The sequence below is a fragment of the Symsagittifera roscoffensis genome, chromosome 2 (genome assembly GCF_963678635.1).
Source record: "Symsagittifera roscoffensis chromosome 2, txSymRosc1.1, whole genome shotgun sequence".
Classification (NCBI taxonomy): Eukaryota; Metazoa; Xenacoelomorpha; order Acoela; family Convolutidae; genus Symsagittifera; species Symsagittifera roscoffensis.
In genome coordinates this window covers 482,896-501,434 of record NC_087063.1, presented here as the reverse complement: position 1 = coordinate 501,434, position 18,539 = coordinate 482,896, and the positions used below count along the sequence as shown (strand labels likewise).

The 18,539-nt window shown below is 39.3% G+C and overlaps 2 protein-coding genes across 3 annotated transcripts in view; both read right to left on the bottom strand.

Moving 5' to 3' along the window:
- The window catches only part of LOC134840658 (uncharacterized), a 198,447-nt gene that overhangs the window by 43,874 nt on the left and 136,034 nt on the right, over window positions 1–18,539 (bottom strand). The gene's annotated exons all lie outside the window — the stretch shown is intronic.
- LOC134840662 (proteasome activator complex subunit 3-like) lies at window positions 15–8,890 on the bottom strand. The gene is made up of 6 exons (XM_063856630.1): window positions 8,719–8,890; window positions 7,835–7,933; window positions 7,526–7,605; window positions 5,355–5,601; window positions 5,054–5,143; window positions 15–350 (listed from the first exon to the last, which is right to left on the bottom strand). Exons 1-6 carry the CDS (start codon window positions 8,722–8,724, stop codon window positions 264–266), a joined length of 609 nt encoding a protein of 202 aa, XP_063712700.1. The 5' UTR covers window positions 8,725–8,890; the 3' UTR covers window positions 15–263.

The window sequence follows — 18,539 nt, the reverse complement described above, 5'->3', positions numbered from 1 at the left end:
TTCAAAATCCAACAAAAAAGTCCTGCATTTACGCTCATTTGCTTCCGACCTTACTAGTGTCTCACATATATACACGGTCGATCATATTAACTGACTCTGTACAAGACTGCCACTTTTCAAGGAGTACTTTCTTGGTTGGAGAAACTTGGTTGGTTTTCTACTCCATTCTAACTAGTTGTTACTGTCTTGGTTTCTGGTACTGTACAGGGCTGTATGTGACATTCCAGAGTTGTCAGAAAATTGTTTCATCTTATTTAGTCAGTCTAGTACATGCGACTGTGGTTGTCCTCCACACTTCTGGGACGAACAATCTTTGCGTAGTTTTTCACTACGCAGTCGAGCATTCTTGCCTGCAATCAGATGAAGTGATCGATTGGGGCAGTACAGGACAGTAAAACAGTGCCCAAAAAAGTAATCTTGTTCAACAGAGCCAAAAATTCATTAGAATACTGTTTTTTCTCATCCCAAATCACTTTAAAGTAATTATATTCAAAAGGATGGAAGTTAAAAAGAAAAAAACTTCCTTTTAATTTATGCCACTTGTCAAATAAACAAGAGTTCCCCAAGCGCGGGGTCATGATTTTTTCTGAACAAGCTATCAAATCAGCAAATTGTCAAATTTTCTTCTCAGATTGGCTCCAAAACAAAACAGTATTCACGCAAACTGCCGAAAAAAATCAAAATCCCCAAATATGATCAATTCTTGCGACTGTTGAACACATTTGCAGTTTCAACACTGGTTCTTCGGCACTGTTGAACGCTCCCGACCGATTACTTCAATCAAGTATATTTCGGTTAAGAAAATTGAAAGCTGGAACAATGCATGAGTGAAAGACAAACTGTTCGAAATTTTGCTACTAAACCATCATTTTTGAATTTAACATAAAATCAAGCAACACCCAGCTATTTTGTCATACCAGTTACACAATAGTACTCCGAACAACAATAGTTCATTTTTTGACAGTGAGGCGTAGCTTCGCTTCGCAAACGCTAGCGAGAACACGACAAAAGCAACTCTATAAAGTGCAATAAGTCTCGAGTTAGTAAAAGTTTGGCTGCATATGGGATTCACACAAGCAACCTAAAGATTAGGACACTCATACACTAACCACATACGCTTAATAGGTGCCAAACATTACCCACAAATAAAGCAAAGAACAGATGATATGCAATTTCCGATTCTGCAGTGAAATTTCCGAATTTGCAATTTTTTGAATTTGCAAGTTTTGTTAAACCAATTACCCTCTCTCTAGCTGGAACTTCAACTGCTTACATCCTTGAGATCTCCGACGACCGGAAGATATCCAAAAAGACCCCTGTGAAGAAGCCGACATTTCTTTCATCCCACTTAGTTGTTCTTGTAGTAGCTACGCCCAACGCCATCATCTGCGGGATTTTGTGAGGCTAGTTTCGTTTTGATTTGGTTCTTGGTTGCCATTGCTTTCCCGTACTTCATCTCCGTGGGAGATGAAGGTTGATTGAGTTTCGCTAGTCCCTGCCCAGTTCCCTTTTCTCCCGGCAGAATAGTTGGGATATGCCACATAAATGGTCACATGAATACCACTGGATTCGTTTAGGTATTGCTGATCCATAATTCGAAGTCAGCTCTTCGTTGTTGTCGATGTGTGCTGTTTAGAAGTCAGCATCTTCGTCGTTATTTGACTGAGATTTGATTCTAAAAGGGAAATCAGCTCTCCAGCTCCCTCGGGATATGAAGTCTGAGGAACGCAGTAACTTCGAGGCGATGAAGCCAGAGGTCTTCAGTAGTCTGGCCAGTCGGGTTTCGGGTGCAGTGAAATAAATGATGGACGTCGTGCGGCTTTTCATTAGAGTCTGGAGAGGAATGGTGTACCTCACTTTCCAAACGGCTCAGGTATGAATTAGTGAGCGGAATGTACCCGGAGCGAAGCTGAGCAAGCCGTATGCGCGCTATCCGCGGTAATTTAGATTCACTATCATTTATTTCAGGCGGTACACACTCCATTACCTTTCAATGTTTGAGGCAGTTTTGAACTTTGTTGTGATGGATAACCTTCAGAGCTTTGTAATAGCTTTTACAACTTATCCAGATGTTGGATTTCAACACCGTAGGTGGTGCGGAATGTGGGTTTGATGAGTCGTTCAACTGGATGTTGCTTTGTCTGATAGTCGGAACGATGACTCTGGTGGCATCCGACTAGAACTGTTTTTGCCAGCATATCAGTGTGAGTCTTTACAGTCAAGAAATTTGTTTCCCAGTGAAGGTTATCAATATTTGTCATCTTGACACAGCCAGACATTGTTCTGAGGGCAATAATTTGTTTAATTCGGATGTTGTTCTAGTTCGCACTACTCATTTATGGAGACCAGATCCGTGCTCCATACCAAAGCACACTGCGCCAGTGGCCTCGTATGTCACTGTCAATGTTTCTTTGGAACAACCTGTCATTCCCGGAAAACTTTTTTTATGACATTTTTACGCTTTTGTATTTTGTCAGTGGTGGTTTTGACGAATTCATGCATCCCCTTTACTCGAAGCTCTCGGTGGCTGGTGCCCGATCGCTATCAAAAACTTGTTGCCGGTCGCCTCTTTAAACGATGCTTGCTCCGCAATCCTCGGTTAGCTGCGTCTTAACTTAGCAGCTCACCGTGGTACTTCAACGAGGTAACACTACCCTGTTGCTGGCTTGATACTGGAGAAACAGAAGCTGATTTTCCATCCACTCCTTAATGTTTTTACTACTAGTGTTTCACAATAGCGCAGTTGTTTCATTTTGCTGATTGAAATCAATTTCTTAAAAATATCTGTTTTGTTCTACATGTAAAAAAAATTGCATTTAATTAATTTTTAATTATAGTTACAATTTTTTACATGGACAACACTGGCTTGAATGATTCTTAAGTGTTCTCTAACAGTTTGTCACATCCGCAAATATTTATCAGTAACTTTTGAAGATAAGATTTCTTTTTCATTTTTGAAGAAATTAATTTTAAGTGAGTCTTGTGAGATAAATTTTCTTAAATAACAAACTAACTAATTTGTTTTTGTCCAAAGACCTATTTAAGTAACTTATCAGTTATTACTGGTATTGCTGGTATCGCAAAGTTTTAAGACAGTGAGAAAGTGTCCTTGCCTTTCCAATTCTTGAAAAAATGCAGAACAATTTCTAAAGATATTGAAAACTAAAAAGAAGCTTAATATTGAAACATTAGCTTCAGAAGTAAAAAAAACGCCCCTAAAAAGATTCATATTTGACCTTTGAGAAAAGTTCAAAAATAGATGACGAAACTGTAGTAACAACCGATAACATTGATAAAATTAACACAAAGGCGAAGTTGCACTTCGCATACAAAAGCAAAAACATGACCGATACTGGAAAAACTGAATGAGTAAAACTTTGGGTCTACGAATTTCTTAAGGGAGGCAAGGCAATTACTATGCATCAACAGTGCCAGTCAATTTCAAAAAGAAAGAAAATTAGAAATTGCATATGCCTCAATTAATATAGCGGACGCATTTTGGCTAGTATACGAAAAAGTTCATTAGAAACATCCGACCCTGCCCAGGTTCGACCCTCTTATTTTGTTGCGGGTCTCCATCCTACCTCTGCGTTACAGATCCATGATACCTTTAAGCTTAAGTGCTATTTGTAATATAAAACTGCTCGTACCAGGGCGAAGCCCTGTATGTTCTGACAGCCTTTCAAGGTCTATAGAGCAGTAATAACATGAAAAAAATAAATGTTAATTAAAATAAAATGATTTTTTTTTAATTTGAGATTTTTGTGCAAATCATCCCCCCACACGCCATATAAAGCACAAACTGATAAATTTGTCTCATAGTAACAGATCAATTATGGCAGATAAGCTTCCTTCAACCAATTTGGAACGATTTCTAAGACGGATTAACTCTTCGCTTACGCGTTAATAACGCTAAATATATCGCGCGTTAATTGTTCCAAATTGGCCAACATGGCAATTTTTAAGCCCCATAACTTTAAGAAAAGTAATCACAGATGAAATATCTTTTCAAAATTGATCTCAGAACAACAGTACCTTTTGATTGCTATAAAAAAAATTCCGTCAAAAATGACTAGTTGAAAAGTCGAAATTTGTCTGAAGAATAAAAACCACCCCGAGCACAAATATTCCGTTACTTTCGCTAATAAAGTCGGAACAATAATAATCGGTGTTAATATTTTTAGCATTGGCTGTACTTAGTTGCTGGTTATTGATCAAAATGAACACTTTCAAATTAACACATTTTGTCCTAACAATTGCATCGCAACAAAATTTGCGACTTAGGTTGGAAAAAAGGTAGTTCATACAATAACACAAGCTATGCTTGTGTAAAAAAGACGATGATTAATTATTTAAACATCAACCTTATCTACCCAATAGATAACGAACGTTGTTTACACTATATGTGATAACACATCAGCTGAACTAAAGTACGTAAACTGAAGAAAACCCCATTCAACCCGAGTCGAAAATCTTTCAAAAATTATACAAAGCTCTAGAACAAAAATTGCATAAACTGGATAGCCATGATCTAACTTGTAATTACCGCAATAAATTTAAGTATTTCTCTTTAGGAACTTAAATTAGCTTGCGGTAAACTATCCCAAAAAACTAGCCCAAGACCTATAGATATTTCAACTCAGTCGATGTTTTCTTTCGCTACGAAAATTATAAGAACGTTGGAAGAAAACTGTTTTAACACCACAAAAAAATCCACCAGGTTTTGTCAAAAAGAGTCTGTGAGGTGCGTATTGAATATTTTAAAAAACCGACACTCGGATAGACGAAAATCTGCTAAACATATTTGGCACATCAAAAAATCTTATTGAACGAACACACACTTGCACAACTGAAAAAAGCATTCACTGCACTACCGACGATTAACCCACCAGACCAGACCATATTTTTTTGATTCTGTTAGCAGAGCTCTTTACGGTAAAAAAAATCGTAATGCACGATAACAATACCCTTGCTAATTGCAAGGGTAAACAAAACTGCAGCACACCTGTTCGAGCTAACTCATTTGGAAAAGGATAGTAGGGTTAGACATTACTTGGGCATGGAGGATCTCAGTCGTTATGTATCTAGTCAACCTGGCGAAACTGGTCTCGTCTGTTTCTTTCACTGCTTCTACATAGTCACTCTAAAACACAAATTAATCAACAGAATACAGCAAAAAAACAAAAGAACAGAAATTCCCTTTTCTTTATTGTTGGCGGTTAAACTAGCGTTACTTCAAGCCTAGAGTTTCTAATAATCACAGTTGGAACTCATTAAGCCTCAACAAAAGCTCTTCTTGAATGATAAAAAAATCCGGTTATTTAACAGTTTCTACTTGATGAGGCAGTGCTTACAATATGAGGATACTTTGTGACTTTAGACACCAATTTGGCTCTTCTCGCAAAATAGTCGGTCATATCATTTTCGAACGACTCCACTCGGCTCTCGCATTTGATCACAATAGCGAGCACACTTTGCTGGACTGACACTCCCGAGTTGTTTCCGTCCTCTATCTTGGGACTGAGCAGTCGGATCCAGGCCTTGAGGAGGGAGCAATGGTCTTTGAAGTCTCTCACCACTGGCTTCAGCGAAGCAATCACTCTGCAACAAATGGGATGAATGTGCATTTAAGAAAAAATATTCACTTTCAACCTACTTTTAACAAAATGTTATTTGAACTTTAAATGATTATTTTAGTTAAACAACTGCAAATGGTATCGTTTTCAAGCAGTACAATCGACGAAATTTACCGGAAGCCTCGCCAACACGCACTCCGACATTCAAAGTAACAGTAACGAGACGTTAGCAGCGAGTTGAACATTTTTTCCACTGCGAGGTTCATTGTGGAATTGAGGAGTTCCACAACGGGTTCGATTGTTGTGTTGCATACTACATGGCCGCCTGATTATATCGGGGATTCGTTGCTAACTACTGGCCATAAGCCACGAGGGGTTGGATTTTCCAAAATGCAAGCTGTTTTCGAGGTCCATTTTTGTCGTCGAAGCAGAGTTGGAATGATCTGTTGCAGAAAGAGTGTCCAAATATGGAATGCTATTTGCTGGGCGGTATCAGTGCTGTTGGTTGAAGATCGAGGGTTTGAAGCCATGTTAACTCGAAACTTGGGATTTCTTGTGCCGTCAAGCTTTTGTATTCCTTTAATTTCCTTGTTTTGTTACACGAGCTGTTGAGAGTTAAGTTAGTTTGAGCCAGGTACTAACTATAAATCTCGAGTGATGACAAATTTGTGTTGTTTCTAGTTGTTGCAGGTTTCTTAGCGGACAACATATATGTACTGCAGTCGACAATTTCTTCTAGTTGCCCGCTAATAAACATGCAACGACTAGAAACAACACAAATTTGTCATCACTCGAGATTTACAGTTAGTACCTGGCTCAGACTAACTTAACTCTCAACAGCTCGTGTAACAAAACAAGGAAATTAAAGGAATACAAAAGCTTGACTGCACAGGAAATCCCAAGTTTCGAGTTAACATGGCTTCAAACCCTCGATCTTCAACCAACAGCACTGATACCGCCCAGCAAATAGCATTCCATATTTGGACACTCTTTCTGCAACAGATCATTCCAACTCTGCTTCGACGACAAAAATGGACCTCGAAAACAGCTTGCATTTTGGAAAATCCAACCCCTCGTGGCTTATGGCCAGTAGTTAGCAACGAATCCCCGATATAATCAGGCGGCCATGTAGTATGCAACACAACAACCCGCTGTGGAACTCCTCAATTCCACAATGAACCTCGTCCAGAATGAGCCTGTGTGTCCAGAAGTTTACGTTCAGCAAACCGTGCCAGTAAATAATGACCCAAACGACAACACAGCAACAGGAAACAGTTTGAACATAGCCCTTCGTTCAGAACTCCATTTGTAATACGTAATGCTTGAAACGCTTAACAACAGTTATCCGATAGTCAACAACTGTTTTAATTTACAGGGGAACATACTCTCCTTAATCTGGTAATAAATTTTATTACGCTCTCATCTTTTCGACATATAAATGAGTGTTTAACCCGACTGCTTCAACCTGAAACTACTTGGATAACGTTGACGACTAGCTCAACTCCAAATATCAACTGCGCAACAGAAACCATCGAAAATAGACAATGAACAACTACAACGACCGACCAGCTTCTTCAATCAACAGACTACAATCTGCGACGATTACTTGGCCGAAACCATTTAAATCATGTCATATGGACAGCAGACCAACCGAACGCATCTTGAGAGCCGAAGACAGCCAACTGGACAAGCTAAGACACATTGGATTAGATTAGACTAAGGGAACCTGACTTTAAAAGAAACTCTTGATTATGAAAACTGGCTAAGCTTTCCATTGCTCAAAACAAGCAAACTGAATGCATAGAAAAGCTTGAAAACACAAAACGTTCTCTAAAACTTCCAGTTTACAATAGGCTTTTAGTTTTCGATTTGAATGTTGCTCAATCAACTTTAAAGCTGAAAAGGGTTCAAGTTACGAAGCTGCAAGAAGTTCGGTATTCTCTCCTTACTTTTTAATATGCTCATTGGAGGGTATCTTCGGCCAAGACTGGGCCACCTGTCCATTATCCTTGACTCCTGAGTGCTCGCTCTGAAAATAAAACACTCAAACAATCGAATCATTACCACGTTAAGATAACCTGCCATGTAAACTGCTTTGAAGCCGAATCATAAACTTACCGAATCACTGCAGAAAAAAAAAGAAAAAAACTCTCAGACTTTATCGCAAGTGTGATAACATTCTCAATGTTTGCTGTGCTCTGATTAGGAACAAGCATGTTTTCTGGCCAATGAATCAACATCAAGGCTAAGTCGTGTACCCCTGTGGTGGTGGTGTTGTGTTTGTCCAGCGCATCTGTCAGCTGAGCTTCACTGGCTCCGCTTATTGCTTCATAATCGCACACCGCCCATAAATCCGTCTAAACACACATGAAAACGCCGGAGAACGTCCAAAGCAACTGAGATTGCTTATCCTGGCTAATTCCTTTTCAACACAATGGGTGGCTTTTTTGCCATACAATCGAACGATTTGAGATATTTTTGCAAACAAGTAATCTCCCAGTATCTTACTCAGCGTTCCTTCATGACCGATTCTCTGATTGGAATTGGATCAAACTAGTCAAGTGACATTACGTGACCCCAAAAAGGCCATTAATACAAACAATAGCCATAGCTGACAAAACGCATCTAAACTTGGAATTGCCTACCAAAACCGCGTAAAATGGATTATAAAAAATACAATTTGCAATCAGATGGAGATAGCGATGGACAACACAACCATTGAACTTAAAATGAATTTAATTTTTCATCGCTCCTTTTGAAATTACAAATTAAGGAAAAAGAAGGGAATTGTGAAGTAAGACATGAATACAAAGCAGAGCTTGAAAATATGGCAAAAAATTAAGTTTATACAAAAAAGGCAACATCCACGAAGAGGGAAGTTATCAATTTTCCTTTTTCTCGTTCTGCCCGTGCATTTTGGATGATGAACTTACTATTTCGTAATTCCTTGAAAAGAGTCAATTAATCTGATTAAAATTGTGATGCGACAAATAGTGTTATGTGAAACATCGTAAATGATTGGTAATTGACAAAAAGGGTTTAAGCGAGATGAAACCAAAAAGGCGTTCATGTATGAAAGTAATTGTTCGATGACACGAAAAAGGGTCGAGGAAAGACATATAGACATATATTAATCTCAAACCTTCATTAGTTCTTTTATGTTTGCCAGAGAGAGAGGAATAACTTGGCTGATTAACTTCTCCGTCTAAATTGCATGCAGAACAATTATTAATGTAAATCGAGACATTGTTTAGAGACAAGTTCTAGTGTAATGGGGGGAATGCCTCAACAGACTAGCGGGATCTTGTTTACCATCGCCCCCCCCCCCCCCCTGGTACCTTATACCGAATCCCCTATAAAGAAAGAATTGAACAGTACAGCATATACGAATTTTGTACCTTGTTACTATCCCCCTTGCAATAGGGAGGGGGGATAGTTAACAAGATCCGACTAGTCTAATAGGCAATGACTCACATTTGCTGTGCAAGGCAAGTGGCACAGAATATTCAGACCTATCCTTACAATAAATACTACATGTTCAAGTTGAACTTCTCATACACAAGCAGAAAAAACTCAAGGACAACATAGGCAAAAATTGAAACCCAGTCTTAGCGACTTTCATCAGAACGCGCATTAAATTTCCAATACCAAGATTTGATTAAAAAATTTAAAATCTAAATTTTTGATTTCTTTGTCCTACATTGTGCTAGTTTTTTTTTAATTCAGTTTTTGGCGGAATTTCTTTCGCCTTCGAAATTCATCTACATTTTTCGTAAGCTAGAAGTTTGAAAAATGCTCATCGTTCTATAAATGCGTAAGCGGCAAACTAATCCTGCTCAGGGATCAATCTGAAATGAATTAAGGGAAGACATGTTTGATATGTTTCTAGATGCTAAGCATATCACTATCTATTTTAGAGAGCGAGTGGAGCGAAGATTTGAAAACAATTGAAACAACTTCGTTTACGATTTTATCTAAACAGAAGGTAAATATTTAAATCCAAACTACTTCATATATGTTAAAGGGCAGTGGTGACAATCAATCGTGGCTTCGTCCTGATATGAACAGTCTTGTAGGAAACATCTTTTCAAATTAACACTTGAAAGATTTTACTGTATGCTTCACTCTATCCCCTACGATACGATCTTCCTTAGGATCGATTATCTCATTTTAAAAATCCATCAACCGCAACTGTTCCCTCCTATTACTAGGCGATGGCTGGATCAAACGATTTCTATAAATCGTAAGAGATCCATGCTTCTTCTCCCAATATACTCACTCGCTCGCAGACGTCTTTTCTGAGAGGCTCCACCTATAAACAAGATATGATTTCGCTTCTCATCAATCAGCTGGTCATCCGCATTGCATAAAAACTAACGTGATCCCAGCGTTGATCCGAAGATGGCATATCAAATCTGAAATCAATGCTATAAAATGACGTCATAGATTAATCCTTTGCTGATCAAAACGAAAAAAAAAAGTAATTATAGTTTTACTATCTTTGCAAATTTTTTTCATTCGAGAATTGTTTCAGTGAGATGATATTTCTTATCTAACCAGCTAGTATTACGACAAGTTAACAAGCAATAAGCGTAGTTGCAGAGCTTTCATATTCATAACCTTGGTGACTTACAAGGGGTTTATTATAGCCATCAATTGCAAGGAATCGCCAAAAATATAACAAATCTTCTATGCTACCAATCATATGCTTCCCCTGTACCTTGAAAACTCGACCAAATCTTTTCTCTCTTACGAAGAATCAAACTAGCTCTTACACCAATTATCCACCAATTCTATCGAGCCTATTTTTATGGCATCCGAAAAGTACAAAATACATACAAATATCTTACTTTCTTTGCATGGCGGATGTGAACAAATTGTATGAACGCAATTTCGTCAATACAATTTAGGACAAGTCCATTTTTTGACGCCGATTCCTCGACAGAATTTTTCACTGGTTTTGCGTCACTGCAATTTGTAGTGCAACCTATTAGAAAGTGAGATTTTTCAATTTTCCTTTTTTCAACCTAATTTTTTAATTTGACCTTATGTTTTTTAGATAGCACTTACGCGCACCTTCAGACCTTGCGCGGTTTCCACAATTTGATTCATTTTTTATCGCAAAACAAAACTATTTTTCGAATTATTTTTGAGCAAACTATTACACTTATGTTCTATTTGGTTTGTGCGCTTTCGAATAACAATTTATTCTCTTTGGTTTTTCCAACAAAGTGTACTGAGAATAATTAATGTGTTCTGGGCTCCACAACAATTCATAAACTACATAGCCTACTCTTAATCTAAATTCGCTCATCACTGGAAAAAGGTCTAACGATAACCAATTGATGGACAAGGGTTCTATTAGAGAAGAACAATTGATGGACAAGGTTTGACTATTGGACAGAGGCAAACAGAATCAGCTCAGCAACACAATCGAAGTTGAGTACCATCAACCACGCTTCTACTGCTGCTTGGAAAACACTAGTCAAGTACTTACAAAAAATTAGCCTAATTGTTGTGATAAACCTTTCAAATAGGAGCAATCTTTCACAAACTAGATTTAGCCAGAACATGATAGCCCTTGTCTACGATGGGACTTCAGAGATCCGGTTATATGTGCATAGCCCTACGCGACTTTTTATTCCGGATATAAACCGTCAAAGAAAAAATTTTTTCGTCAAAGTACAAAAATCAACTTGGAAATTTGTTGTACATCACAGCCGATCAAAAGTTTGTCCCTTAAACTATTTTGCTCCCTTTAAGGATTGTCAAGTTTTCTTGCGACCTCGGTTAAGTTCCAGTGGTGAAAGGAAACTTGGTATATTTAATTAAAATCTTTTCCCTCCCTTACATCCTAGAAAATTTGATTCTTCAAACGCGACGACCAAGTCCTCGAAAGACGATTATCCAACGATAAAAAATTTGTTGTTGCCGAGCAAAGATGAGCTAAATAGATATTAGAACAGGTTGTGGAAAGCAGATTTACAAAGCACACTTAAAAAAAAACAGGATCAACTAACGGCCTCTGAGCCGCGAAAGAAGCATTCACAAGTTCAGTTCTCATCAAGACAAAACCAATTGAAGACTTCGTAGATCAGCGACATGGGGCCAAAAAATTGATGAAAAAAGGACAAAACTCAATAGTGCAGTTGTTCGTATTTAAAAAAGTTAACTGCTCTCAACAAATCTCGGGCAAGGCAAAGTATGTGCTGCTAGTAAGAGTTATAATGGCCATTCTTTCCTAGAAAAATCACATCATCTAGTTAAAATAAGGCTTGACGCAGCAGCGAAAACTGTTGAAAACTACTTGAAACAGTTGCTGCAGCCTGATCATTCAATTGTGTCCGCAATTTTTTGACATCTGTCGTAAAACACAACAATAACTGATATTGAACGGCTAGGTAAACTTCAGCTAGGAAAAGCGAGACCTCGAACTGTTCTAGCCACGCTACAAAACGCTCTGGATGTTCAAAAAGTTTCAACAGGTTCGCTGCCCAAATCTTACGAAAACAAGTTTTCATATCAAGAAGCTCGACAAAAGACGAAAAATAGATGAAAACGCAAGACTGAAAGACAAAAAATTGATTGAAATAGATGTTCACACATCACGTCTAAAAATCCAATCGCTGAAACTTCTGATAAGTCTCAAGAAAAATGTCTTAGCGAAAATTTCCTGAGAAACCTTGAAAAATCAACTGAAGATCGAAGAAAAAAAACTTTTCAATGCACGAAACTTAATAAACCTGGTTCGCCCCATCCTTTCTCGACGCCGAATTCTCAGCTTATACTGTATATACTGTGTTCTTTCAGGAGTTGTTAATAAATACCTCAGCCGACTGTAAAAAAAAATTCATTCGGTTGTTGGCCTTTTATAATCAAAGCAAACCAAACGCCTATCGATAGAGCTTGAAGAAACGACTAAGCATGTTGTCTGTAGTTGGAGTATTGCTTCTCCCAATCAGTGTTTTGTTGATTGGTGATGCAAATCTAGACGAAAGAGCCCGGTCAACTTTGAGCTCAATTGATAGTTAAGAGTCAAAAAACTTCTCAATGTCGAACAAGTTAACGATTTCCATACAACCCGATCTTCTACTTGAGATATTTAACTTACCTCCAAGTCAGAAGCAATCGCATCTTCTAAATGGGAAAATTTTATTGGAAAACTGTATCCTTACTCTGATCATTATCCAAGAAAACTTAGCTCGAACAGTTCGATGAGAACTGCAAAAAAATGTACGGAGAAAATTTAGATATGCAGTGGCTGGTTCTGAAAACATTAATTGAACACAGAATGTGTTCCACTTTGCAAAACGCTGGTCTAAACTCAACAACATGCTCGGGGAATGGGCACATCTGGATGAACTCTCACTTGAGAGGTATCCCCTTGATACAGTCTATCGAAGCAGTCTACCTCCATGGGTCTCCAGAGAAACATCTTACTTAAGCAAAAAAAGTCAAAACGGTGAAACAACAGCAGCTAAGACGTCCAAAATTGTGCCTAGCATTGAAGATAGCAAAAGTGGAAAAACTGATAATGTCAAGTTTAAAATTGATCAACAAATTTAAAAAGCTAACCGAGCAAAACCAAAGCACCAAGCCGTTTTCAAACAATTTAAATCTTTAAGCTCAGGATCACAAAACCCACTTTTAAGCGATGGAATAAAACCAGTGCTGATACAATAGGATAATATTACAATTTGTTTAACGCATAGTTTCGATCTGTCTTTTCTACTGTCTTTTCACAAAATGTATTTGTCGCTGAAGTCAAGAGTGATGTATTGATAGGCCAATACGACATATCACAGTTTAGGATAATTTACATACTAGAGTCTGTCGACGTCGGCCAGCCCAAAGGGCAGGATGAGTTAGCTCATGCTTTATTCAAAAACAACACAAACATTTTTCTGTTTTTAAGGAGAACTGTTCTACAAAAAAATGCAAGTTGGCGAAGTTCAATAAAACCAGAAGATTCGTCGGTTGACACCGCTCCAAAAACGAAAGATTCAAAAAACGAAAGATTCAAAAAACGAAAGATTCAGAAGTTTCCAATTAAAGTCCAATTATGTTTGAAAAATCTATCCGCATAAAATAAGTTTTATTCCACCTTGCCAATACAGTTTCCAGAAAGGACGTTTAACTGTTCTTCATATCTGTTTCATGTAGAAAAAATTAAACTGACTTCAACTTTCCGATCATCTTGCTGAAGCAATTTACTTGGTGTTTTCGAAAGCGTTATATAAAATTTATTATTCGATAACGATAAAGAAGCATAAAAAAATCAAGATCGGAGAAAGTTTGATCTAAGTCCTTGAAAGATTTCATTCGAAAAGATTTCAGAAAGTACAAATTGATGATGTAGCATCAAATTATCTTGTTGTTACAAGCTTTGTACTTTCAGGTTGTGCCCTCGGATCTATAGAACCGGAGACTCCTGGGACAGATTATCTTCACATCGATACCCAACCAATTAGCAACTCGGCGCTGCTTGAAGTGATAACCTAAATATGGACCCGCAGCATTGCGATCGACATGGTAGCAGGCAAAGTTTAGCGCGCCAGTTGTTGCTGTTCCACCAGCGACTCTGGTAAAGGCGTGGACTTACCATTGGTATCTGTGAGCAGGTGGTGTAAAGAGTCCAGCAAGCCATTGGACTCGGGAAGAGCGTATTCAAATGTCACCAGCTTGTGTCGAATCGAGAGGGGTCGTTTTTGGCGCAGTCCTTTCTGATAACATGGGCATTTCTCATCACCATCCTTTGACAGATATGGATTTGCCTCTTCGGTGGTAGGTGTAACATCGCCTCGTCGTTAACATTGCCTGCTAAACTTTGCCTGCTACCATGTCGATCGCAATGCTGCGGGTCCATATATAGGACTAACACCTCAAGCAGCGCCGAGTTGCTATTTGGTTGGGTATCGATGTGAAGATAATCTGTCCCGGGAGTCTCCGGTTCTATAGACCCAATTGCGCAACCTGGAAGTGCATCACGATGGCGCAACAACCTCCGACCCCGCCTCAACCCGCAAGCGACTGTCCCTAATGGCAACGAGAGGAACAGAACGCAATCCGGGGACAAAATGTGGCACATGCGCCAAATCGTATGGGCGCTCGCAACTTGTCGGGTGCCACACATGCCTCTCGGCGAGAAAGGACAGCACTTCCTAAGATGGCACGCGAGGTCATCACTCTTGTCCGTGAGAATAGCGATTATGGCAGAACCGATATTTGAACCAAAATGAATGTGACTCGATGCAGTCACGACCACCCTTAGAAGTGGAAAAAGATTACCGTCAGTACAGGACACTGACCGCAGGGAGTACAGGATCAAAGACTGGATTATGGACAAAAGCCTCTCATACGCAAACGACTCCAGGCTTCACCCATGGACTAATTCAGCCACTAGAGTGTTGTCTAACCGTGACATCATCCCATGCTCGGGCGATGTGGTTGAGACAGTCAGAGCTAAACGGAACACCATTGAAGACCTTGGATCAGATCACCTCTCGATAACCTTTGTCTTCGACGGAGACAAGGTGACCCGCAGAGGCAAACCACCATTGAAATGGACCACCATCGACACTGCCAAGAAGTACAAAGAATTCAGAAACGCCAAGAAGTGCAGCAAGGCCGGGAAACACGTAGACAGGACAGGAGTTAGAGAAGACGTAGAACAACATGCCGAGAATAACAAGAGAAAGATCATCGATAGAGTAGAAGAAAAACTGGAGCGACAAAGACCAACGGCTAACTTTCGCTCAGAGTGCTAACTGGCTATTCCTCTGAAGGAAAGTTTCAGAGGAGAGGGTCCGAAAGTTACGCAGCCCTCCTCGCACGGACAAGACTGGGATTAGGCTCAGAGAAGCAGTATCAGACAAAGAGAAGGCCGACCTGCTCTGCCAACTTTATTCTGCAGCAACTTCACCCTTCGACAATTCACGTTTGCCTCTTCGGTGCTAGGTGTAACATCGCCTCGTCGTTAACATTGCCTGCTAAACTTTGCCTGCTACCATGTCGATCGCAATGCTGCGGGTCCATATATAGGACTAACACCTCAAGCAGCGCCGAGTTGCTATTTGGTTGGGTATCGATGTGAAGATAATCTGTCCCGGGAGTCTCCGGTTCTATAGACCCAATTGCGCAACCTGGAAGTGCATCACGATGGCGCAACAACCTCCGACCCCGCCTCAACCCGCAAGCGACTGTCCCTAATGGCAACGAGAGGAACAGAACGCAATCCGGGGACAAAATGTGGCACATGCGCCAAATCGTATGGGCGCTCGAAACTTGTCGGGTGCCACACATGCTTCTCGGCGAGAAAGGACAGCACTTCCTAAGATGGCACGCGAGGTCATCACTCTTGTCCGTGAGAATAGCGATTATGGCAGAACCGATATTTGAACCAAAATGAATGTGACTCGATGCAGTCACGACCACCCTTAGAAGTGGAAAAAGATTACCGTCAGTACAGGACACTGACCGCAGGGAGTACAGGATCAAAGACTGGATTATGGACAAAAGCCTCTCATACGCAAACGACTCCAGGCTTCACCCATGGACTAATTCAGCCACTAGAGTGTTGTCTAACCGTGACATCATCCCATGCTCGGGCGATGTGGTTGAGACAGTCAGAGCTAAACGGAACATTATTGAAGACCTTGGATCAGATCACCTCTCGATAACCTTTGTCTTCGACGGAGACAAGGTGACCCGCAGAGGCAAACCACCATTGAAATGGACCACCATCGACACTGCCAAGAAGTACAAAGAATTCAGAAACGCCAAGAAGTGCAGCAAGGCCGGGAAACACGTAGACAGGACAGGAGTTAGAGAAGACGTAGAACAACATGCCGAGAATAACAAGAGAAAGATCATCGATAGAGTAGAAGAAAAACTGGAGCGACAAAGACCAACGGCTAACTTTCGCTCAGAGTGCTAACTGGCTATTCCTCTGAAGGAAAGTTTCAGAGGAGAGGGTTCGAAAGCTCGCAATTACGCAGCCCTCCTCGTACGGACAAGACTGGGATTAGGCTCAGAGACGCAGTATCAGACAAAGAGAAGGCCGACCTGTTCTGCTAACTTTATTCTGCAGCAACTTCACCCTTCGACAACTCACGTCCGCCATCAAAAAACCGAAAAATTGCAAAAGCCTGGGGCCCGAGGAGTGAGCAACGAGATGTGGAAGCAACTCGCCGGAACCGGTTCTAAAGGCGCTCCTCGCCCTCATCAAAATATTCTGGCGCGAGGTGCAAACGCAATCTGCTTAGCCTACAGTGACCACCATCATATCCATCCACGAAGAGAAAAGAAACTGCAAGAACCTCGCAGATCCCGACGTTCTCAAGTGTATGAATAAATACTTGCTGTATAAAACCCAAACTGAGGGCTAGTATAGTGGCCTACTTGTCCCCAATCGGAACAAGAAAGAAGATGCAGGGATCGATCCCCTCTTTCAGCGAATGTCCCCATGGAAATCGGTCTGAATAAAATACATTCTTATCACAGAGGCGAAACAACTACACTACGGAAATACAACCGATAAACAACGGCTATAGTCGCCTTTCACATGCAATTAACCACGGCCGATTGAGTAAAGACACTTTCACGTTTGGCTTGATAGAAAATACAAGGTAACAGTGAGCTTACTTTAATTCAACCGATATACAGCTCAGGCTATATGCTGTATGAAAAATAATAGCACACGCAAACACCAAACCCAAACGTTGGTCAGAAACATTTGCCAAAAAATTGATATTGAACTAATACTGATCGTAAAACAAACGTTTTTGTGTAATTATAAACGTGTTAGCAATTTCAAGGTAACCGAAAAGAAACGCCTGATTTTTTTCCTTTTTAGATTTTGTTTGAGATCTTTATTTTTTGTTTTCTTTTTTAAAAAAGATAAGCTAAATTACTCAAAAATTATCAGGTTGGCAAACTTGATTTTAAAACTATAGTAAAAGCAACCAAAACAACATAAATCAGAACAGTTTGATTATTTTGAAGCAAAATATCTTATAAAACCCATAACTTAGTTCAACTTTATAAATTAGCGCAGTTTTGTTTGATTAATGAATTAAAGAGAACAAATATTTAAAAAAAATTTGATTTCTAGTTCAATTAATTTTCTTCTATCTGTCCGTAAATTAACTTTACCCAAAAAGTTTTAGCTTAGCGAGTCCAAACAAAACGCCACATCAAAATCTTCAAACAACAGCATCAAATCAACATATTGTCATTACATGGGATCTCAATACATATTCAACGATGAACTATTTGAACCTCTGGGCCGCTGAATCTTCTCGTAGTTCTTGCTGATTAAGTCATGAAGCAAAGCCTGAAATAAACAAATCCTTGTTATCTGATCAAAGAATAAACTGAAATTTCTATATAACTAAAACGAATGATTTGAATCTTGCCGTCTTGACACCAGTGATGTCCATTTCAAAACACTAAAACTTGATTTAAAATAGCTGATCAATTCAACTGTTGATAAAGCAACAAAATTTAAAAAAAAACTCAAAATACTAGTACTTAAATACTTATGGGAAGTTGGCGAATAAAATTTTATAATTTCACGTCTCATCTTTACAATTAAAACTTAATCCAAATAGTTGATAAAAATTAAAATGAACATCCCTGCTAGACTATAACAATTTTATAATTTCAACAATCAGCCGAAAGGACTGATCAATTGCTTAATAATAGTGTAAGAACTATGAGTTACAAAAATTAATCATACTAGCAGGCTGCTGCTGAAAAATGACAACACTAATCTTTAACTGAAAAACAGGTTGAATGGATGGATGGATGGTTAGTTGGTAGTAAGGATGGCTGCATGGTCAGTTGGTAGTAAGGAAGAATGGATGGATGTAAGAATGATTGGCTGGATGAACGAATGGATAGATTGAAGGCAGGACGGATGAAGGAATAGTTAGATAGATCCGGATGGCAGTGCAAATGGTA